The sequence below is a fragment of the Ranitomeya variabilis genome, chromosome 7 (genome assembly GCF_051348905.1).
Source record: "Ranitomeya variabilis isolate aRanVar5 chromosome 7, aRanVar5.hap1, whole genome shotgun sequence".
Taxonomy (NCBI): domain Eukaryota; kingdom Metazoa; phylum Chordata; class Amphibia; order Anura; family Dendrobatidae; genus Ranitomeya; species Ranitomeya variabilis.
The window spans coordinates 196,786,905-196,811,406 of NC_135238.1; the positions used below are offsets into that span (position 1 = coordinate 196,786,905).

Sequence of the window (24,502 nt, forward strand, 5' to 3'; positions counted from 1 at the left end):
CTTCAACACACCTATACGAGTGCCAAGTATTTCTACATCACATTCCCATTCATGAAGACGCCAGCAGCACAGAATAACTGCCTGTTCCTGATTCACTATTAAAGATTTTTTGCATTGGCCTCCTGGATCCTTAAAGGGTTTTATCAGGATTACCGTAATTTTTCATGTGCACTGGCTGGTAATTGTTCAAAATAATAAACTCAGAAGTCACACCACCTTCCACAGCTCCATAACTACTACTCTGCCGCTTCTCCAGTCTTTGTAGGCTGCAGCGATGAAGTTGTGACCATAGGGCATGTGACTGCTGTAGCCAGTCAATGGGCTTAGTGGTCCGGGAGGTCTACCGTGGCATCACTGCCCAGTGATTCGCTACAACATCCACATGTGATGTCCCCCATGCAGCCTTTGAAATGCAGCAGTCTTTGAAGCATTGGCACAAAAGTAGTGCTGGAGCTGTGGAAGGTAAGAAGAGTTCTGCTGATAATTTGGGGATCCTGAACTATTATACATTGACTTGGGTTCATTGTCCCCGGTGACGCCTTTAGGATAATGGTCCAATACAGATTGATCATACTTCAGCTTTAGAATGTTATTGTAACAACTCTGCTGGCATCACTACATGGCCTCCCATCCCTCACACACCATCTTACTCACTGCTCCATGTCATGTTGTGTTCTGTTTGTTGCCTTCTCCATATTCTGTGCCTCTGCTCTCTGCATGCTTCCTGGCTGTGTGCATAGGGGGGTGGCGCCTGAACTCTCTGGTTCTTATAGGAATCAGGCGCACCTGCCTAATCTGTTCCTGACCAATTACCAAGAGGCCTCCAGTATTTAGGGCAGCTCCACCCAGTGGACTGGGCCTGTGCAATGTGTTTACTCAGTTAGTGTTTTGCTTCTGAGCTGCCAGGCCTTGCTCTGTTTCTCCTTCTCTGGAGGCTCTACCCCTTAGCTTTGCCTTGTTCTTCTTGGTCTGCCCTCCAGGAGGCTGTGTATCCTGGTCTCAGAGTCTGTGTCCTTGTTTTGGTCTGTCCGCCCTCCAGGAGGCAGAATATCCTGGTCCCTGTGTCTTTGTTCTTGTACCTTGTCTTGTTTCTTTACCTTATCTGAACTTTGTCCTACCTCTGTCTCCTTGTCTGTGGCTTCTTTCCCTGCTGTGTCTTTCCTTGTGTCCTCTTTTTGCTTATGCTCCGCACTCTTTCGGCTCTTGTGGCTTTGCCTGTGCTCCACTCTCTTGCAGCCTTACCTCTGCTCCGTACTCCTGCGGTTCTTCTCCATTCTACTCTGCTGCTGCAGTAATCTCTTGCTGCAGCTCCTCTCCGCATTCCTTGCAGTTCCACTCTGCTTAGCTTTTGTTACTGCGCTATCTCTTGCTGCTCTACCGTTCCTATCCGCAGCCTTGTGGTTTTCTTTCTGTGTGAACAGGTCCCAACCTGTTCCTTCATTCTCCTTTCCTTCTGGCTTGTTTCTGTACCTGCACCTCCTGTGTGAACAGGTCTGAACCTGTTCCTTCATATTTCATATCCGTACCTACATCTCCTGAGTGAACAGGTCCCTACCTGTTCCTTCATATTTCATATCCGTACCTGCACCTCCAGTGTGAACAGGTCCCTACCTGTTCTTTCATACTACATATCCATACCTGCACCTCCTGTGTGAACAGGTCCCTACCTGTTCCTTCATACACCACACCAACCTGCCCTGTGTCTCTGCTGTGCTTGCCAGCCCTGTGTCTCTGCTGTGCCTGCCAGCCCTGTGTCTCTGCTGTGCCTGCCAGCCCTGTGTCTCTGCCATGTCTGCCAGCCCTGTTTCTCTGCCGTGCCTGCCAGCCCTGTGTCTCTGCCATGCCTGTCAGCCCTGTGTCTCTGCCGTGCCTGCCAGCCCTGTGTCTCTGCCGTGCCTGCCAGCCCTGTGTCTCTGCCGGGCCTGCCAGCCCTGTGTCTCTGCCGTGCCTGCCAGCCCTGTGTCTCTGCCGTGCCTGCCAGCCTACTCGTCTGAGTTTCATCCGTACTCATCTGCTAGTCCTACTCGATGCCCGCACCTGTCCTAGTGTTCCTGTTCTCCAAGTGGGATCAGCAGCCACAACCAGACACCACCCTGGAGTAGCACCTGGCAGCTGCCTGCCGCACAAACCTGACCTCACCATCAGAGGCTCCAGTGAAAACCAAGGCAGCTGTCATAGTCACTCCCCTTCTAGGGTAGTCTGGTTTGTGGCACAGTGGGGCCACAAACCCCCCCAAGCTCACACCCACCAGTCAGGGCATGAGCGTGACCGTTATATGCCAAACTTTAAAGGAAATAATCAATACTGTAGGAGAGAAAAGTTCCAATAGGGTCTTATCCGATGGTGATATCAACTCCTGAAGAAGAAGTCCTATTTGACTTCGAAACGCGTTGAGTTTATGAATAAACCATCATTTTTATCTTCCTAACTTGCCTGGACTTTTATGTGCACAGCAGCGTGGAGGTTATCCACAATTTTTTTTCCAGTTTTTTTAAAACTTTAAAGGAAGTCTGTTAAAGAGGACCTTTCACAGGAATTTTTTATTTAAGATGAATCTCTCCTCCACTGATTTTGACTTAGGAAAAAAGCTAAACCAGAATCTCAATTTGCAGACATGGTGTTTCAGGGTGTTGCCCCTCCTTAGTGCAAATCTTTTTTGCTTTTGCAAAATGATTCTGGAATACTTTTTTCTTTTTTTTTTCTGTGCCCCTCCTTTCCAAAGTCATGCCCCCCAAGTAGTAATTGAGCCAAATTTTCCTTCAACCATCTAGGCGTATACTGCAGAACTTCTCTATGGTCGTTTATCTTTTTCTACTCTGACACTGCCCAATCAAAACACGTGCCCACAGAGAAGTACTGCGGCATATGCCCAGTTGGTCAAAGGAAAAATTTGCATTTTTATGACTAGGGGGCATAACTTTTGAACAGAGGGGCACAAAAGAAAAACTGTTCCAGAATCAGTTTGCAAAAGCAAAAAAGATTTGCACTGAGAAGTGGTAAAACCCCGAAACACTGTGTCTGCAAATTGTGATTCTGGTTTGGGTTTTATCCTAAGTCATATGGAAAGGCTCATTAAAGGGAACCTGTCACCCCCAAAATCGAAGATGAGCTAAGCCCACCGGCATCAGGGGCTTATCTACAGCATTCTGTAACGCTCTAGATAAGCCCCCGATGTATCCTGAAAGATTAGAAAAAGAGGTTAGATTATACTCACCCAGGGGCGGTCCCGCTGCGGTCCGGTCCAATGGGTGTCGCGGTCCGGGACTTCCCATCTTCTTACGATGACGTCCTCTTCTTGTCTTCACGCTGTGGCTCTGGCGCAGGCTTACTTTGTCTGCCCTGTTGAGGGCAGAGCAAAGTACTGCAGTGCGCAGAGAAAGGTCAGAGAGGCCTGGGCGTGAAGACAAGAAGAGGATGTCATCCTATGAAGATAGGAGGCCCCGGACCGCGACGCCCATCAGATCGGACCGCCCTTGGGTGAGTATAATCTAACCTCTTTTTCTCATCTTTCAGGATACATCGGGGGCTTATCTACAGCATTACAGAATGCTGTAGATAAGCCCTTGATGCCGATGGGCTTAGCTCATCTTCGATTTTGGGGGTGACAGGTTCCCTTTAAAGGTCAATATTGACTTTTAGGATTGCTACTTCCAATAGGCGGCTCTAGAGCTCAAGTCCTATTCCTCTTTGAAGAGTCAATTTGCACAGGTACTTATAAACATGTCAGCCATAAAGCCATTATTAAAACTATTTTATTGAGACATGGTTGATAAAGCACAGATATTACACTCCAAAAACACATACATAACAATATAAAAGTAGAGTACGATGGAGTTCATGTGATATACACCAATGAGCAAAAGAAGTATTGCTAAAGACTTAGCGGGGTTCACATATGGTAATTTGGAACATAACAGGCCTCATGTATCAACAGAAAAAAATGAAACGTAAATAAAATAAAACTGCACTATGACTGTCCAAATGATCTGGTAAAAGAACAAAAAAGACACAAAAAGACAAATGACTGTGGCTGGAGCCTCCCTGCCGTGACCTGTCCGCGGATTTTGTTTGTTTATTATGGTTTTGCACGATGACTGAAAGTCTCATACACTTTGGATTAAAGTCATCCAAACTCACCAATTTTGGCCAACTATGTAATGTGTATGGGCGGCCTCCCAAACAGTCAATTTTGGGAGGAAGAAGAATCGAACATATGTAATCACAGTGCCCGACACTCTTGCACCAGGTGTCCGGCAGAGGCTTTTTTCCCTGTCTACTTTGTATATACATGCACGCTTGGCCGAGCTTGGCACACATGTGCATGTGGAGTCGCTGGAGATAGCTGTCGGCTAAACAAGTGCTCGGCTGAACCCTATGTAAGATGTGTGGATGTAAGGTCACATTGACAAACTGGAAACAGATTTGACACTGGAAAAATCAGGCATGTATGAGGGTCATTCCATACCCTATCCTTCATTTCTAATAAATACACAGCAAGTTTTTGTCTTTATCATCTAAGCTGAACTAAAAGCACCTGCACGAAAATAAAATAAAATAACCACATTCGAGAAGTTGTGAGGAGCATGTCTAGATCTTCATTTATTATAAAGTAACATCTCAAAATTTGGTCCCTAAATTCTGTTATAACAGATCATGCCTGAGGGAGTGGGGGTGGGATAGGTGTGAACTATGGCCAAATAATGTAATGAATAGATGGACAAAATATAGTGGGGGAAAAGTGTCCCCTATCGTAGAAATCTATGTGTGATATCCAAAATAAGACTATTTTAGAACATTAGATGATGTCTAGTGTCATTGGGGTATAATATCCAGGCCCTCACCATGCCGTCTGCCTCTACCAACATTTGTAAGCGAACGGCTCTAAAAAGCACAATGATACCAGTGTGATCCTGAAATAGGATGTCACTTATGTCCAGGTTTTTTTCTTACCTCCTAAATATTCCACCAACACCTGTGAGTGCTATTATTCAGAATTAGAAGCATTTAGGAACCAAAATAACTCAGCCACAAAATGGAGACAGTGAAGGAAATATATAATCAATAAGGGAAAAGTATAACAGCAGCGGAGTTACAGTTAGTTAACAAAAGGGTGAAACTTGATATACCAGTATTGCAAACCCAAAGGAGTTAGCTTCAACTAGGCAGAATATTTCTTATTGACTGTATAGAGAAGAGTGGAGGAGACGCGGGATATTTGAAATGCAGGGCGACAACTTAGCCCATCGTCCAGGCACAAACAGCAACTTTTAAATGGTCTAATCTGGGTCATCCTGGAAATATGAGCCTATGGTGAGGACTTTAAAAAGCTGGGTGGCACAAAAGCAAGTTGTTCCCATGTGGGGGCTGCCGATGCTGCTTGTGAGTAATAATTCATTTTCTCCTTCCCCCAAGGAAACAGAAGGACAATAGGTAATTCTGTTTTTCTCCCTTTTTATTTTATTTTACTTTTTTGCATATTTGTGTGTTGTTTTATTTATATCTTTTTGCATCTTTTATTGTAAGCACTGTATAATTTTATATTAAAGCTTAAAATCTTTAATAAGTTTGATCCTCGTATGTTCTAAAGAATCCATAGCCTTTCAGAGAGTGTGTGACCTTTTGATTGTCTGACAGTAACATATTTTGGGGGCTTATCACTCCTTGTGTTTGATGAGTAGTGGCAGCGTGTTAAGAAACTGGGGTTTGCGGACTGTGTCGGGGTGTGATTTATGCTCACTTTATAGCCTGGACCAGAGGTTGAGAGGTTGAGTGAGAGGAGATAAATTAACCCTTACAGGCGCACCCCACGTCATGTGCTGAGAAGTGTGTACGTGACAGAGACTATGTAGAGTTACAAAGTGGGGTCACCAAGTGCTGAGGGCATAAATGTCACCAATGTTCTGCTTACTCCTAACTGCAGAGTCCAAACCTCCTCTGGTATTAGCATCGTCCCAAAACTGTGTCAGGAGCTTCATGCCATGAGTTTCCATGGCCGAGCAGCTGCATACAAGCCTTACATGACCAAGCACAATGCTGAGCGTCAGATGGAGGTGTGTAAAACCACCACCACTGGAATCTGGAGAAGTGGAAAAATGTTCTGTGGAGTGATCGATCACACTTCTGTATCTGGCCATCTGATGGATGAGTGTGAGTTTGGTGAATTATAGGAGAATGTTACCTGTCTGACTACATTGTGCCAACCATAAAGTTTTGTGAAGGAGGAACAATGCTACAGGATTATTTTTCAGGGGTCGGCCTAGTCCTCTAGTTCCACTGAATGCAAATCTTAAAGCTTCGTCATACCAAGACATTTTGGACAATTGTAGCTTCCAACTTTGTGAGAATACTTTGGGGAAAATCCTTTTCTATCCCAGCATCATTGTGCCCCAGTGCACTAAAGCAAGGTCCATAAAGCCATGGTTTGGGGACTTTTGTGTGCAAGAACATTCAACACTTTTAGAAGGAAGATTGTGAGCTGGACTTCTCGTCCAGTATTCATGTCTGACCTCACAAATCCTCTTGCAAAAATTGTGCCCACAGACAAAGTCCAAAATCTGCAAAGTGGGATCGACTCCATATTACTGTCTATGGATTTAAAGTGTAATGTTATAAAGTTCCTATGGGTGTAATATGTAGGTGTTCCAATATTTGTATCCTCAAAGTCTTATGGGTTTTTTTTTTAAAGATCCTATAATAAACTTGATTCAGTTGCTTCCCCCACACACAATAACAGGTATTACCAGGCCAAATTATGGTATGCATATCATTCTCGTACATGGAAAATCCTATATACACACTTAAAGAAATGATAAGTTTCAGTTCATGTGCAAGTTGTCCCTTGAAGACATCTCCTTCGTCAAAAAGAAGGAAGTAGGAGTCATCGATGTAATGCATCCACTAGTAGGCTACATGGACAGGAGTTACGGAGGTGTGACAATCCCTTCCCATTTTGACACTGGGGGAATATTTACATTTTTAAAAAAATAAAAAATTATTTTGCCCACAAAATGGAGATCTGGCTATTTTCTACAGGGACAAATGCAATACACCCCACCTGCACTAGGACATACAGTAGAAGGTGAAACCTCAGGAGGCCATGACTGGTGCTGAGAAGCTCAACTCTTGGAGTCTCCCTCTGCCTTGTTGCATTCTGTATTTCGACATCTCCTCTTTTCTAGTTTATAGATGCAGTTGACACTGTCTGTTTATTGGCTGGCTGAATTATTAACCCTTAAACAGTACGGCCCTTGACGCCTCGCACAGTGCATTTTGATGAGAGCTGTGGCACGGGTTCACCTGAGATGTAACAAGAAGGCACCAACGTCTCCCACACAAAGATCACTTCATTCTCTTGTGCCACAGGTCAAAGCATGGTACAGCGTGCAGCCGGACGTATTTCTGTCCATTGAAAGAGCACTCAAAGCAGCCGTACACGGTCTCTCTTTTGGAGTTTCCCATCCCGCACAGAGCGCACGGCCCCTTGGGAATATTATTGTTCAGGAGGTTAGAACGAATGTGAGCGCCTTCTCGCATGTAGGTAGTAGAAATGTCGGTCATGCTGGCAGCTTTGTCATAGTAATCAGAAAATATGTCATCCATGTAGGAATCTTCATTTGCAATGATGTCCATTGTTCTTTTTCCTGCCCAATGAAACAAGAATTAGTTAAAAACTTCCATATCAAGAAATACTGCTTTTAAAGGGATTGTCTCATCATCTTAAATGGGAAAAAGTGCAAAAGAGTTGGTAAAACAAGCAGTCTTTCAAGTTACTTGTTAAGAGTGCCGACAGATGGATGTATTTCTCGTCCGAGGATCGCATCGCAATCCTCGGACTGATCGTCGGCTCACATCGCAATCCTTGGACTGATTGTCGGCTCACATCGCAATCCTTGGATTGACCGTTGGCTCGCATCGCAATCCTCAGACTGACCGTCGGCTCTCCTGACCCGAGCGTGACAACTGCATAGAAATACATCACACTGTCACGTTCAGGTCAGGAGAGGTGCCGAGCCAGTCCGTGCACTGCGATGCGATCCTTGCACGAGAAAGTCGGACGTCTGTCAGCGCCTTAAAAATCTCAATTCTCAGGAACAGAGGGATTTTTAATTCTATAGTTTATTGCCCGGAGCCTAGACTACCAGCAATGTCTGCAGGCTATCAGAGGTCCTCAGCTTCCTAGGCAAATAAGCACAGCCCGTACAAGCTATTTTCTATAGAGCTTGTAAGCGCTGCTCTGACAATGACCAGATCAATACTTCTGCTCTCCTCCGATGCTGCAGAGGCAAAACTGCCCTAGCTAGCTGCATAGCTTGGACCAATATCAGATCTGTGGAGGTCCATCACCCGGCACCACCACCTATCCATTGTATCAATGGCATTTCTGCTCTTATTGAAGGGAATAAGAGATAATCTATTGTTCTCAGGAATGGCAATCATGTTTTTGCGTTCACCAGAAAAGACAGATATCACTGTAGAAAAAAGGTGAAAGTGACACTTTTTCTCAAATTATACTCAATGGCTTCATGGGGGGGTGCTGTCTGAATCCTATTTTTGTTGATTTAGATGGAAACCCCGATGCAAGTGCTCCACGTAGGGCAAATTATAAATTAGCCTCATTTCCATAGGTCTATTTTCTGCAACCCTCTCCAACAACTGAGATCGACAAGCAAATTTGTATATGGGCATATTCCACCGCTGGCTATTTAATTGAATGTCACATATGCATGCAGTAGGTCCGGCAATGCAAAAACCATTCTGTTACCAGTTCTATGCACTGTCTAATATAGGGGGGACCTAAGGTTTGATCATAGGAAATACATTTAAAAATGATTTGCATTATTTTAACAAGCGCAAAAAGATTCCTATAAGAACCGCAAAGGACACGGTCAATGCTACTGCCCCTGTAGAACACAAGCATCATCATCATCACTCAGACCACAGGCTGTCATGATATGCTGACATGGCTCAGTCTACTCATGGCAGAAATCATGATAGTGTCTTCACAAACCCCTGGATTCCCCTTCTTACCAGTGAATAAGATGCCTGTGCGATATAAGGTGTTCCGTATGGCATTTAATGAAAAAGATCTACTGGGCATCTTCTCAAAACCTCCTTTAGAAGCAGAGGATACACATAGCTCTGGAAAACAAGGATAAACATCACAGAGATCATCATGACATCTTACAATGACTTAATGGTGAATGTAATAAGGGTTTCCTAAGGCTACTTTCACACTAGCGTCGTACGACGTACCGACGCAAGCAGTGAAAGCGCCGCACAATGGGGGCAGCGGATGCTGTTTTTCAACGCATCTGCTGCCCCATTGTGATGTGCGGGGGGAGGCGGGGGCGGAGTTCCGGCACCAAAAAACGTTACATGCAACGTTTTTTGGTGGCGACAGACCAACGCAACACGACGCATCCGTCGCACGACGGTTGCGACGTGTGGCAATGCGTCGCACTGCGTCGCTAATGCAAGACTATGGAGAAAAAACGCATCCTACAAGCACTTTTGCAGGATGCGTTTTTTCTACAAAACGACGCATAGCGACGTGCAGTGCACGACGCTAGTGTGAAAGTAATGAAAGTAGCCTAAGAGTGTGAAACTTACCAAAGTGACCATCTAGGTGAATGTACAGATCAAAAATACTAAACGCTATGGTTGTGTGCGCTGGGAATACAATAGCTTTGTCACGTCCTTTGTGGTTTTTCTCATCAATTATGTGAAACTGAGATTAAAAGGGAACAAGAAAATTAATTAGTAAATAACATAGAATATGTTATGATAACAAAGCCAATATCCAGAGAAACAGGCAAAAAAATGTTTGTAAGATTGCATCACATCCAGACAGTAGCGTAACTACCGGTGGGTGACAAGCCCATCGATGAGAACAAATACTTCAGGTGGATGTGCGTCCTCGGACGCACATTCAGCTGAAGTGTATTGTAGCTCATAGACCCATCAGGGCCAGCAGCTGACATTGGCGTACACGTGGCAGCAGCTGACATAGGAGCAGGGAGCAGCGCAGGCACAAGGAGAGGTGAGGAGCTTGTGTTTTTTTTTTTTTTTACTGGACTGTGGGGCCATTCTTGGGAGGGGAGGGAAGGGGCGATGTGGGCTGTGCTGTATACTACTGTGTGGGCAGTGCTGTATACTACTGTGTGGGCAGTGCTGTATACTACTGTGTGGGCTGTGCTGTATACTACTGTGTGGGCAGTGCTGTATACTACTGTGTGGGCAGTGCTGTATACTACTGTGTGGGCTGTGCTGTATACTACTGTGTGGGCAGTGCTGTATACTACTGTGTGGGCTGTGCTGTATAATACTGTGTGGGCAGTGCTGTATACTACTGTGTGGTCAGTGCTGTATACTACTGTGTGGGCAGTGCTGTATACTACTGTGTGGGCTGTGCTGTATACTACTGTGTGGGCAGTGCTGTATACTACTGTGTGGGCAGTGCTGTATACTACTGTGTGGGCAGTGCTGTATACTACTGTGTGGGCTGTGCTGTATACTACTGTGTGGGCAGTGCTGTATACTACTGTGTGGGAAGTGCTGTATACTACTGTGTGGGCTGTGCTGTATACTACTGTGTGGGCAGTGCTGTATTCTACTGTGTGGTCAGTGCTGTATACTACTGTGGGCAGTGCTGTATACTACTGTGTGGGCTGTGCTGTATACTACTGTGTGGGCAGTGCTGTATACTACTGTGTGGGCTGTGCTGTATACTACTGTGGGCAGTGCTGTATACTACTGTGTGGGCTGTGCTGTATACTGCTGTGTGGGCAGTGCTGTATACTACTGAGTGGGCTGTGCTGTATACTACTGTGTGGGCAGTGCTGTATACTACTGTGTGGGCTGTGCTGTATACTACAGTGTTGGCAGTGCTGTATACTACTGTGTGGGCAGTGCTATATACTACTGTGTGAGCTGTGCTGTATACTACTGTGTGGGCAGTGCTGTATACTACTGTGTGGGCTGTGCTGTATACTACTTTGTGGGCAGTGCTGTACACTACTGTGTGGGCTGTGCTGTATACTACTGTGTGGGCAGTGCTGTATACTACTGTGTGGGCTGTGCTGTATACTACTGTGGGCAGTGCTGTATACTACTGTGTGGGCTGTGCTGTATACTACTGTGTGGGCAGTGCTGTATACTACTGAGTGGGCTGTGCTGTATACTACTGTGTGGGCAGTGCTGTATACTACTGTGTGGGCTGTGCTGTATACTACTGTGTTGGCAGTGCTGTAAACTACTGTGTGGGCAGTGCTGTATACTACTGTGTGAGCTGTGCTGTATACTACTGTGTGGGCTGTGCTGTATACTACTGTGTGGGCAGTGCTGTATACTACTGTGTGGGCAGTGCTGTACACTACTGTGTGGGCTGTGCTGTACACTACTGTGTGGGCTGTGCTGTATACTACTGTGTGGGCAGTGCTGTATACTACTGTGTGGGCAGTGATGTACACTACTGTGTGGGCTGTGCTGTATACTACTGTGTGGGCAGTGCTGTATACTACTGTGTGAGCTGTGCTGTATACTACTGTGTGGGCAGTGCTGTATACTACTGTGTGGGCTGTGCTGTATACTACTTTGTGGGCAGTGCTGTACACTACTGTGTGGGCTGTGCTGTATACTACTGTGTGGGCAGTGCTGTATACTACTGTGTGGGCTGTGCTGTATACTACTGTGGGCAGTGCTGTATACTAGTGTGTGGGCTGTGCTGTATACTACTGAGTGGGCAGTGCTGTATACTACTGAGTGGGCTGTGCTGTATACTACTGTGTGGGCAGTTCTGTATACTACTGTGTGGACAGCTGTATACTACTGTGTGGGCAGTGCTGTATACTACTGTATGGGCTGTGCTCTATACTACTGTGTGGGCTGTGCTGTACACTACTGTGTGGGCTGTGCTGTATACTACTGTGTGGGCAGTGCTGTATACTACTGTGTGGGCAGTGATGTACACTACTGTGTGGGCTGTGCGGTATACTACTGTGTGGGCAGTGCTGTATACTACTGTGTGGGCAGTGCTGTATACTACTGTGTGGGCAGTGCTGTATACTACTGTGTGGGCTGTGCTGTATACTACTGTGTAGGCTGTGCTGTATACTAGTGTGTGGGCTGTGCTGTATACTACTGTGTGGGCAGTGCTGTATACTACTGTGTGGGCTGTGCTGTATACTACTGTGTGGGCAGTGCTGTATACTACTATGTGGGCAGTGTTATATACTACTGTGTGGGCAGTGCTGTATACTACTGTGTGGGCTGTGCTGTATACTACTGTGTGGGCAGTGCTGTATACTACTGTGTGGGCAGTGCTGTATACTACTGTATGGGCTGTGCTCTATACTACTGTGTGGGCTGTGCTGTATACTACTGTGTGGGCAGTGCTGTATACTACTGTGTGTACAGTGCTGTATACTACTGTGGGTTGTGCTGTATACTACTGTGTGGGCAGTGCTGTATACTACTGTGTGGGCAGTGCTGTATACTACTGTATGGGCTGTGCTCTATACTACTGTGTGGGCTGTGCTGTATACTACTGTGTGGGCTGTGCTGTATACTACTGTGTAGGCTGTGCTGTATACTACTGTGGGTTGTGCTGTATACTACTGTGTGGGCTGTGCTGTATACTACTGTGTGGGCAGTGCTGTATACTACTGTGTGGGCAGTGCTGTATACTACTGTATGGGCTGTGCTCTATACTACTGTGTGGGCTGTGCTGTATACTACTGTGTGGGCAGTGCTGTATACTACTGTGTGTACAGTGCTGTATACTACTGTGGGTTGTGCTGTATACTACTGTGTGGGCTGTGCTGTATACTACTGTGTGGGCAGTGCTGTATACTACTGTGTGGGCAGTGCTGTATACTACTGTGTGTACAGTGCTGTATACTACTGTGGGTTGTGCTGTATACTACTGTGTGGGCAGTGCTGTATACTACTGTGTGGGCAGTGCTGTATACTACTGTATGGGCTGTGCTCTATACTACTGTGTGGGCTGTGCTGTATACTACTGTGTGGGCTGTGCTGTATACTACTGTGTAGGCTGTGCTGTATACTACTGTGGGTTGTGCTGTATACTACTGTGTGGGCTGTGCTGTATACTACTGTGTGGGCAGTGCTGTATACTACTGTGTGGGCAGTGCTGTATACTACTGTATGGGCTGTGCTCTATACTACTGTGTGGGCTGTGCTGTATACTACTGTGTGGGCAGTGCTGTATACTACTGTGTGTACAGTGCTGTATACTACTGTGGGTTGTGCTGTATACTACTGTGTGGGCTGTGCTGTATACTACTGTGTGGGCAGTGCTGTATACTACTGTGTGGGCTGTGCTCTATACTACTGTGTGGGCAGTGCTGTATACTACTGTGTGGGATGTGCTGTATACTACTGTGTGGGCAGTGCTGTATACTACTGTTTGGGCAGTGTTGTATACTACTGTGTGGGAAAATACCCGGCCAGAGACTCCAGCCTCGGCCAGTCATTGAAGGAGATGGGTGAGACGGGCCGTCATTTCCTGCACAGACTTATGGTACCGGGTGTGAGCAAGGGGAGGGCTGCAGACTAGATATGGTCTGGCTGATGCTAGAGCGGCCCAGAGTGTGTTGATAGACTTTGTAAGGAAAACGTGCGGCTAGTGAGGTGGAGCAGCGGCCTTCGTCAAGGCTCAGGAAGAGGCAGAAACTTCTACAGACTGTTCCCATCAAGTACTGGGCTTTCCCCCCCCCCCGTTAGAACTAGGTTGGACTGCAGACTCGGAGCTGATTCTGGAGTTTCTTATTCTATTCTAACCCATATACCTCTCTTATATAATTGCTTGTCAAATACTGATTTGTCAATTTCAGTATCTCTGCTTCCATTTCATATTATTAATCCAATAACTAAATTGTTCTTTCCACCTGGAGCCCCCGCTGTTGCATCTGGTCACCTGCTTACAGATCCATTCAAGATGGGGCTCTTGCAGATCTCAGTCTCCAGAGCCCGGTTCTAAGGATCGCTGGGGGTCGTAGCGGTCAGAGTTTCAGCAATCAGTAAATTATGTCCTATCCATAGGATAAGACAACTAAAAGGGGGATGTCCGCTTTCAGAAAACTTTAGTTTATAAACTGTAATACTTATAAAAAAAAAAAAAAAAAAGCACACAACTGGGCATTACTTACCCTCCCCGGGTCCAGCACTAACTCTCCACCTCTGCCCCAGTCTCTATTGTTTGCAACACTGATGTCATGTCAACACTGCTGGAGCGTTTCTGATTATCATCACCCTCACAATGTTGGGACATAGGAAAGAGTCAGATCTTCAGACTTACCCTCATGGCTTCTCCCCGCATCCCAGCATGGACAGACAGAGAGCACTGGCGCGTTGTCCGGATGCTCTCCATGACCACACATAAGATTTCCTTCCCATTTTCTCTTGATTGCCGAACTAAACAATGATCCAAGTCAATTGTCCTAGGAATAAGAAGAGTGATTGGAGATTGCAGACAATCAGACATGATATTTTCCTACTACAGAAATAATGTAATATGACCACATGATGGTGGTGTTCTGGGGGCGCTGACAGTGCAGGACTATAAGTAAACTGAGGGCATAAAGTAATAGTACACAACGATGTAAGATGGAGGTCTATGGATGGCGGAGGAGACATCATATGCAGTTGAAACAGTTTTTATACATAAAATTCACAAAAGACAATTACGGTAATGTGAGAATCCAGGCAAAGCTGATACTCTGTCACACCTAGTGTGAATATACCAGGTGTTCTGACTCTGGGCTTCTGTCTCCTGGATCACACGCCATATATTCAGGATCTCCAGAAGACTATAGTGTATGAAGTTTGCCCATAGTATATCATTAAGAAATGTTGAAGCCCCAACCCGGAGACTTGCCTCCTAAAGTTAGCAAGTATTTGTAGTTTTTGGCTATAAACACCCTGTTCATGAAGCGGCACCCTCCTCACCCATTCGTCACATTAACACCCCGGTCTCTGCCTCTCCACACCCTGTTCTCCAACTATTTTGGGGACTTGCTAATTCTTCAAAAAGTCTGAAAAGTCTTCTCTTATTCCTAGGGGCTCCCAGATATTCCGGGAATGTTGGCAAATACGTATTATGCTCTAGGGTCACGCCTTCGTATTTTCTCACATCCAAAAGATTCGGGCTGATTATGCTAATGACACTCTGATCAAACTATGATCAGAGTTTGATCATGGTGTGCTCCGATTTTCTCAAATGAGGAAAAGGTGGGAAAAAAACAATTTCTCCATCTTCTCCGTTCTGTCAGTCCATGAAAATCGGACTGCACTCAGATGTCATCCGAATGCAGCCTGATTTTTTTCCAGGCTCGGGATCCGCATCAATTATTGCCATATCCCACCCATTTGCCATCCGCACAGCCCAATTATTAGCACTATGGCCGAAAAATGAGACCGGGAGTAATTTTAGTATCAATACACAGATTGTGCAGATAGATATCCTGCACTTTCTTTGTTTGCTACTAGCGATGAGTGAATGTGCTTAGATAAGGTGTTATCTGAGCATGCTCTTGTGCTAACCGAGTGTATTCGGCGTGCTTGAATAATATGCTTGCGTACTCGTGACTGAACGTCTCGCGGCTGTTCGACAGAAGCAACACAGGCAATCCCTGCATGTCTCACGGCTGTCTAACATCTGCGAGACATGCAGCTGCAGGGACTCACATGTTTTTCGTGCATGCCAAAGACACTTTAGCCCTGCAATACACCTCCTACCTGACAGTGTCGCTTCTGATTAGCAATACTGGTGTCATGGTGCAAGGATGACGTCGCGCCAGGTCTAAGAGGCACCTGGAATTCTAGCAAGTAGCTGGTTTACAAGTCTCCCTTCCAGCAGCCAAGGACCGGAGTCATCTCTAGTATAGATCTGTCATACATACCGTACTGCGCTGACTGCGGCTTTATTTGTAGTTCAGTAATTTCTCCAGAAGATGTCACCAGTGCACCAATGACAATATTTTCCAGTGTAGTTGCAATTCATGACCTGGATTCATGTATTACACCTATCACGGCGTCTCACTCACACGAGCGTATACATCAGACGAGCGTCACCTGATGCTTTATCGGATAGCACTCAGACCAAGGTTATTCTATGGGGCAGTGCAGATCTGTGTTTTTTTTTCTCATCCCGATTTGGAGCGCAGATTTGATGCGATCTGCAGTGCAGATCGGATGGCACGACCCATTCAAGTGGTGGAAATGCACTCAGATGACATCTGAGTGCAGTCCGATTTCTGCTGACTCACAGAGTGGAGAAATCTTGTTTTCCATCTTCTCATCCAAGAAAATCGGATCACACTAATTTGACACTCGGCTCAAACTCTGATCAGAGTATGATCGGGATGTCATTAATATAATTGATCCCATTCTTTCACATGAGAGAATCAACGCTCATGTGATCCCGGCCTTATCTATTAACATCTATGGGGTTTTTTAATTATTTTTTTTCTGCTCTAGCATTTAACAGTCATGCTGGATATCTAACATGTCGGACCCCAGCGGCTCCCCATGGACCCCCATTGACTGGGGTATTGCCCAATATTCTGCTCAATCTTGTCCGGCGCCTGTTTGGTTTTGCAAGCACTTTCCAATTCATGTTAAGATGGGAATAAGCCTTTTATTTTTTCATTGGCGGCTGCTGTTTACTGACAAGTTACCCAAGGACACTCGGGATGAGGCCTAGCTCCTAGGCCCTAAGTGCAGCATCTGTAACAGGGGCCGTCCTACTATAAGACATTTATGACTCTGGTTTCTTCTTATGTGATTGCGGAGACTTATAGTCCTTCAGGCCCCAGGGTTCGGATGTGACGGCTACCTCTACCCCCCTATAACTACGCATCCAGAGCAACATACATGTATGATATGATAGTCTACCTGGATATCAGCTCCTTTAGGAGAGTGGGGACTTCTACTTCATGTTTGGTCACAATGCCAAAAGAAGCTTTAACTGCAACAGAATCGGACCCGTAGATATTCATCCCGACATCATTCATGATCTGATTCCCGTGTCTCCTGTTTAAAGACACATCCGACTTATCTTCGTAATTCAGCAGCTGATAAGAACTGACACCTATCGGAAAAAAGCAAATTGATTGTAAAAAAAAGATAAAGCTCCTAAAAATAATAGTGCCATTGAGATATTAAAAATAACAATAGCAAATGGTGACCCACACTGTGCCCTCATGGGACCCCACACGGTAATAGTGACCCCTTAGGTCCTCTTTACTGCACCCATACAATAATAGGGCAGTAGTGTTCCTGCACAGTAATAGAGGCCACCCTCATGGCACCCTACACAGTAATAGTGATCCCTTATGTCCCCTTTACTGTCCACATACAATAATATGGCGGTGACGTCCATGCACAGTCATATAGCCCACCCTCATGGCATCCTACACAGTAATAGTGACCCCTTGTAGCACCTTTACTGCCCCATACAATAATAGGTCAGTAGTCTCCCTGCACAGTAATAGAGCCCACCCTCATGGCATCATACACAGTAATAGTGAACCCTTAGCCCCCCTAATAATAATAATAATTTTTATTTATATAGCGACAACATATTCCGCATCACTTTACATTATAGAGGGGACTTGTACAGACAATACACATTACAGAATAACAATAAACACAGATCAAAACAGATACCAGGAGGAATGAGGGCCCTGCTCGCAAGCTTACAATCTATGAGGAAAAGGGGAGACACGAGAGGTGGATGGTAACAATTGCTTTCGTTGTTCGGACCAGCCATAGTGTAAGGCTCGGGTGTTCATGTAAAGCTGCATGAACCAGTTACAGCCTAAGTATGTAGCAGTACAGACACAGAGGGCTACTAAAGGGAATCTGTCACCCCATTTTTGGCCAATAAGCTGCAGCCACCGCCAACAGGGCTTATCTGCAGCATTCTGTAATGCTGTAGATAAGCCCCCGATGTAACCTGAAAGATAAGAAAAACAAGTTAGATTATACTCACCCAGGGGCGGTCCTGCTACGGTCCGGGTCCTATGGGCGTCACGGTCCGGGTCCAGCGCCTCCCATCTTCATGTGATGACTTCCTTTTCTTTGCTTCCTGTAGCGGCTCCTGCACTGGTGTACTTTGTCTGCCCTGTTGAGGGCAGAGCAAAGTACTGCAGTGCGCAGGCGCCGGGAAAGGTCAGGGAGGCCCGGCACCTCTCAACAAGGCAGATAAAGTACGCCTGCTCAGGAGCCGCGACAGGAAGCAAAGAAAAGGACGTCATCGCATGAAGACCGCACCGGGACCGCCCCTGAGTGAGTATAATCTAACTTGTTTTTCTTATCTTTGAGGTTACATTGGGGGCTTATGTACAGCATTACAGAATGCTGTAGATAAGCCCCTGATGGCGGTGGCCGCAGCTTATAGGCGAAAAATTGGTGTGACAGATTCCCTTTAAATGCATAAAGCATATGAGAACATGATGCGAGGAACCTGATTATGGTTGAAGTTTTTTGAATAGGCCACACAGGGATAGTTAGGTTAATGCGTTGAGGCGGTAGGCCAGTCTGAACAAATGCGTTTTTAGGGCACGCTTAAAACTGTGGGGATTAATCGTATTAACCTGGGTAGTGCATTCCAAAGAATTGGCGCAGCACATGAAAAGTCTTGGAGACGGAAGTGGGAGGTTCTGATTATTGAAGATGTTAACCTCAGGTCATTAGCAGAACGGAGAGCATGGGTAGGGTGGTAGACTGAGACCAGAGAGGAGATGTAGGGTGTTTCTGAGCCATGGAGTGCTTTGTGGATGAGGGTAATACGTTTGTACTGGATTCTGGAGTGGATGGGTAACCAGTGTAATGACTGGCACGAGGTAGAAGCATCGGAATAACGATTGGTGAGGAATATGATCCTGACAATGACAATTGACAGATTGGAGAGGAGAGGAGAAACAGTAAGAGTTTTTGCAGAGTCGAAAGTAAGAAAAGGGCGAATTCTAGAAATATTTTTGAGATGCAGATAACAAGAGCGAGCCAGTGATCGGATGTGGGGGGTGAATGAAAGCTCGGAATCAAGTATGACCCCAAGGCAGCGGGCATGTTGCTTGGGAGAAATGGTGGAACCACACACGGACATGGCAATGTCAGGCAAAGGTAGGTTAGTAGAGGGAGTAAACACGAGGATTTCAGTTTTTGACAGGTTCAGTTTCAGATAGAGGGAGGACATGATCTTAGAGATAGCGGTAAGACAATCACTGGTGTTTTCTAAAAAGGCAGGCGTGATATCAGGAGCAGAAGTGTATAATTGGGTGTCGTCAGCATAGAGATGGTACTGGAACCCAAATCTACTGATTGTTTGTCCAATAGGGGCAGTATACAAAGAGAAGAGGAGGGGGCCTAGGACTGATTCTTGAGGAACCCCAACGGTAAGGGAAAGATGAGAGGAGGAGGAACCAGCAAAGGATATAGTGAAAGAGCGGTCAGAGAGATAGGAGGAGAACCAGGAGAGGGCTGTGTCCTTAAGGCAGATGGAGCGGAGCATAGTGAGGAGGAGCTGATGATCCACAGTGTCGAATGCTGCGGAGAGATCCAAGAGAATTAGCATGTTAAAGGGGCTCACTGAGACTCTTTTGCCCAAGGCCCCGCAAAAATGGGAGCTTGCCCTGTATGTCAGTCACATAGAAGTTGATGCACATTTATGCTCAACTCATACAGGAGACTTGGGGACCTCGGTGTTATCGGTGGGGGTCCCAGAGGTTGACCCTTGTGAGCATACATTTATCACTTATCTAGTGCATGGTTGAAAAATGCTGTTTATGGCACAACCCCTTTAAGCTTTATTTACAAGTCTGCACAATAACGTAAAGCCACTAGACCACCAGGAACAAGAGGCTAAAATCACATTAAATGGCTGTTGGCTGAACGATGCTCCAGCCGATTATTCAGCCGACAGCTATCTAACGTGTATGGCAGGCTTTAGTTTTTTGTTCCTGGTGGTCTAGTGGCTTACATTTTTGTGCAGACTTGTAGGTAAAGCTAAAATGGATTGCCCTTAGGCTGAGCTTTTCGTTATTCTCTGAGAGTCCTGGCTGACACATTGGCCGGTGGCTTCTCTCCGGGAGAACAATGCAAACAGCAATCTGAAATCGAGCATGAGTGATCAACATCTGTCCTGACCATTAGATTGTATCAGACATATTATGCTCAGTTCTGCCAACATTGGTCTAATGTGGATAGGACCTTAGCCAACTGGATCAGCAAATAAGCAATTTAGGGTACTGTCACACTCTGCAACTTTCCAACGATCACGACCAGCGATACGACCTGGCCGTGATCGTTGGAAAGTCGTTGTGTGGTCGCTGGGGAGCTGTCACACAGACCGCTCTCCAGCGACCAACGATGCCGAGGTCCCCGGGTAACCAGGGTAAACATCGGGTTACTAAGCGCAGGGCCGCGCTTAGTAACCCGATGTTTACCCTGGTTACCAGCGTAAAAGTAAAAAAAAAAAAACCGTACATACTCACATTCCGGTGTCCGCCAGGTCCCTCGCAGTCTGCTTCCTGCACTGACTGAGTGCCGCCGTAAAGTGAAAGCAGATCACAGCAGTGACGTCACCGCTGTGATCTGCTCTCACTTTCCGGCCGGGAGTCAGTCAGAGTGGGAAGCAGACTGCAAGGGACCTGAAGGACACCGGAATGTGAGTATGTACGTTTTTTTTTTTTTTACTTTTACGCTGGTAACCACGGTAAACATCGGGTTACTAAGCGCGGCCCTGCGCTTAGTAACCCGATGTTTACCCTGGTTACAAGCGAACGCATCGCTGGATCGCTGTCACACACAACGATCCAGCGATGACAGCGGGAGATCCAGCGACGAAAGAAAGTTCCAAACGATCTGCTACGACGTACGATTCTCAGCAGGGTCCCTGATCGCTGCTGCGTGTCAGACACAGCGATATCGTATGGATATCGCTGGAACGTCACGGATCGTACCGTCGTAGCGATCAAAGTGCCACTGTGAGACGGTACCCTAAGTCAAACACATCACACCAGTAAAGTAATAGCAGCGTAAATGTCAACATTAAAGGGATTTTCCAGAACTATGACACTGATGATCCACGCCTTGGATAAGTCATCGATATCAGATAGGACGGAGGCCGACACCTGGTAAGGAGGCCGATTAGCTGCTTTCAGCTCCAGCGTTGGCCAACTGTAAAGCAGCACAGCTCCGTTAACTGTGCAGTGGCCATTGCTGAGAACTGCAGCTCGAGTCCTATTTATTTCAAGCTGAGCTTCAGTACTGGAGAACGCCCACTACACAGTGAACGGAGCTGTGCTGTTCCACGCCAGAGCTGAAGACAGCTGAGCAGTGGAGGTGCCACCTAATCAGACCCCACCTATCTGATATTGATTGCCTGTCAATTCTTTTCATTGATGCAGCACGTACCCCTTAAAGTCTATGTTGGGGGGGAGGGGGTTCCAGACCACGCGTTCACAAAAAAATCACGGATACATGTCAGTTTTTGATCAGAGTCATGGATCACTTACAAGTCTATGGCTTTGTGAAAATCACGGAAAACATCAGAGTGCCATCCCAGTACGGCCTGTTTCTAAGGGTAGGGTCACGCGACCATTTTCTCTCCAAGAAAAACAATCCGATTTTTCTGATCAAACTGTGATCAGAGTGGGATGAATTTTTTTTTTCAGTCGTGGAGAGAAAAAAAAAGTGGCACCACCTTCTCCATTATGTCAGTCGGTGAATGTCATCCGGGTGCCGTCCAATATTTTTCGCAAACCCATAGACTTCCATTTCCGACTTTCATCCAACACTCGGGATCAAAATCGGACATGTCACCAATTTTATCCTTGGACCAAGGAAAAAAATCGGACAAGTCCACAACCTCATAGAATAACATGGGTATGACTGCTATCTATCAAAATCACAAGAAAATCGGTCGTGTGCACATTGTAATGGGCAGGAGAAGATTCGATTTTTTTTTTCACTGATTGAAAAAAAAAAAATATCATACATTAACCACATACTGATGAAAAACATTTTTTTTCACGTACATTAAAAATCGGACGCCTAAATGAGGCTGAAGTCATGAATGTCACAACTTTAGACGAGCCCTTTAACTGAAACACCATAAGGAATTACCTGCGGAAATTTCCTTATCTCCATTAAGAATATCCTTCAGGGTAAATGGAGTTGAGATATATTTGTATTTTCGGGACAGAAAGCAACGCTTCTTCTTTATCACAAGGCTCAGCGGCTGGTACTTGTCTGCCTCGCTGAGGTTGGGTACGGGAACCAGCCTGCCGCCATCACCCACTTGCTTCACAAAGTTCTTTGTAGCAGCAGCAAACATAGTAGAAAGATCTCTTTATCCTCCTCCGGTCACAATATGCATAGATGGCTGAAAAGTGAAATAAATGTCCGAATCTTGAGTTTAGGTGGCAGCATCCTCGGAGTCTGATGTATACAGCATATGTCGTGTTGTTTCCAGCATCTCATGTACCCTTATTGACTCCTATTACAGGAGTCAATGAATAATTGACGGTGTAATGCAATAGGGGCTTTTGTGACTGCTCCTAGTCACACGCTGTACATGTTCCATGTCAGTAAGCAAAAAGAGAAAAATACTAAAAAAAATCTAAAATAAATAAATAGTAAAGAGAAAAGGAAAAAAGTTCTCAGCTAGCAAAAAAAGAGAAAAATACAAAAAAACATGAAAAATAAATAAATAATACAAAGAAAGCAAAAACATTCTCAGCTAAAAAAGTGATGATTTGGATATTTTTCATTTTAAAATTTTCTCATTTCAGTTTCTAACATATCCACGAAATATATATATTTGAAAAAAAAAACCTAAAAAAAGCTCGCTCTGACTAAGTGAAAGAATTTGTAACTCATTCGTCTCTAAGTCGAATGGTGCAGAATTTTTTATGAAACCGTTTGGAAAAAACTATTTTTTTGCTCCAAATCAATGCATTTAAGGGGAGCGGGGAATTATCCTTGAAGGTGCACAACCCCTTTATACTAAAGCTAAGTTCACACTAAGCGCTTTTTGCTGTGTCTTCTTTGTATGCTAAGTTCAGCTGTGTTTTACAGTACCAGCTACAGTCATATGAAAAAGTTTGGGCACCCCTATTAATCTTAAGCTTAATGTTTTATAAAAATTGTTTTTTTTGCAACAGCTATTTCAGTTTCATATATCTAATAACTGTTGGACACAGTAATGTTTCTGCCTTGAAATGAGGTTTATTGTACTAACAGAAAATGTGCAATCTGCATTCAAACTAAATTTGACACGTGCATAAGTATGGGCACTCTTATCATTTTCTTGTTTTAAACACTCCTACTGGCAGGAAAGAAGCTGCAGAAAAAAGCATGTTTTCCTTGTTTTTTCTTATGTTTTTGATGCGTTTTTTTTGTGTGTTTTTTTGCGGTGGTTTTGGCGTGCTAGATTTGTCTCTTGTGCATGCATGCTGGTAGAGTTTAGTGTTGAAAAAAAGTCATATTCTATAGAATCAAGTTTTGGCACAAATTTTGTTTGAATGCAGATTGCACATTTTCTGTTAGTACAATAAACCTCATTTCAAGGCAGAAACATTACTGTGTCCAACAGTTATTAGATATATGAAACTGAAATAGCTGTTGCAAAAAAAACCATTTTTATAAAACATTAAGCTTAAGATTAATAGGGGTGCCCAAACTTTTTCATATAACTGTATGTCTATGAGATTTCAGAAATCTCATGCACACACATTGTTTTTTTTTTGTCATCAGTATTTTGTGCTTTGCATGTTTTTTTGGACATACAGTAGAAGATGTCACTGCTTTCAGCGTTTTTCAACATTTTTCACCCATTGACTGAAATGGGTAGTGAAAAAACGGACCAAAAACGCAGGTATCAGGTTTTGCAGCTTTTTTGTGCCAAAACTTGATTCTATAGAATATGACTTTTTTTTCAACACTAAACTCTACCAGCATGCACAAGAGACAAATCTAGCACGCCAAAACCACCGCAAAAAAACACACAAAAAAAACGCATCAAAAACATAAGAAAAAACAAGGAAAACATTCTTTTTTCTGCAGCTTCTTTCCTGCCAAGATATCAGATTTTGCTGTAGGAAAAAAAAGCTGAAAAAACACCCAGTGTGAACTCACCATAACAGTAACAGATTCCACAGCCCCTCAGTAATATGTAAAACTCCTTAAGGCCAGTCTCACATGGCCATATAATTCCGGTACCGGAAAAATCGGTACCGGAGTTATCCGTGTCCGTGTGTCCGTGAGCTCACGTGGCACATCAGTGTGGCACATGTGCGGCAGCCGTGTGCCTCCCGTGTGCCGACTGGGTACCACACGGACCGTGCAGGAGACAGCGCTACAGTAAGCGCTGTCCCCCCAGCGTGTGGTGCTGAAGCCGCCATTCATTTCTTCTCCCCAGCAGCGTTTGCTGGAGAGAAGGAATGAAAAATCAATGTTTTTTTTTATTATTTTTGTG

The 24,502-nt window shown here is 45.1% G+C and overlaps 2 protein-coding genes across 2 annotated transcripts in view; one reads left to right on the forward strand and one right to left on the reverse strand.

Moving 5' to 3' along the window:
• Positions 1-24,502, forward strand: part of PRKRA (protein activator of interferon induced protein kinase EIF2AK2) — a 145,408-nt gene that overhangs the window by 84,397 nt on the left and 36,509 nt on the right. The gene's annotated exons all lie outside the window — the stretch shown is intronic.
• On the reverse strand, positions 3,542-22,565 carry PJVK (pejvakin). Its single transcript, XM_077275068.1, has 6 exons — positions 22,150-22,565; positions 16,915-17,110; positions 14,318-14,459; positions 9,610-9,727; positions 9,028-9,138; positions 3,542-7,640 (listed from the first exon to the last, which is right to left on the reverse strand). Exons 1-6 carry the CDS (start codon positions 22,358-22,360, stop codon positions 7,339-7,341), a joined length of 1,080 nt encoding a protein of 359 aa, XP_077131183.1. The 5' UTR covers positions 22,361-22,565; the 3' UTR covers positions 3,542-7,338.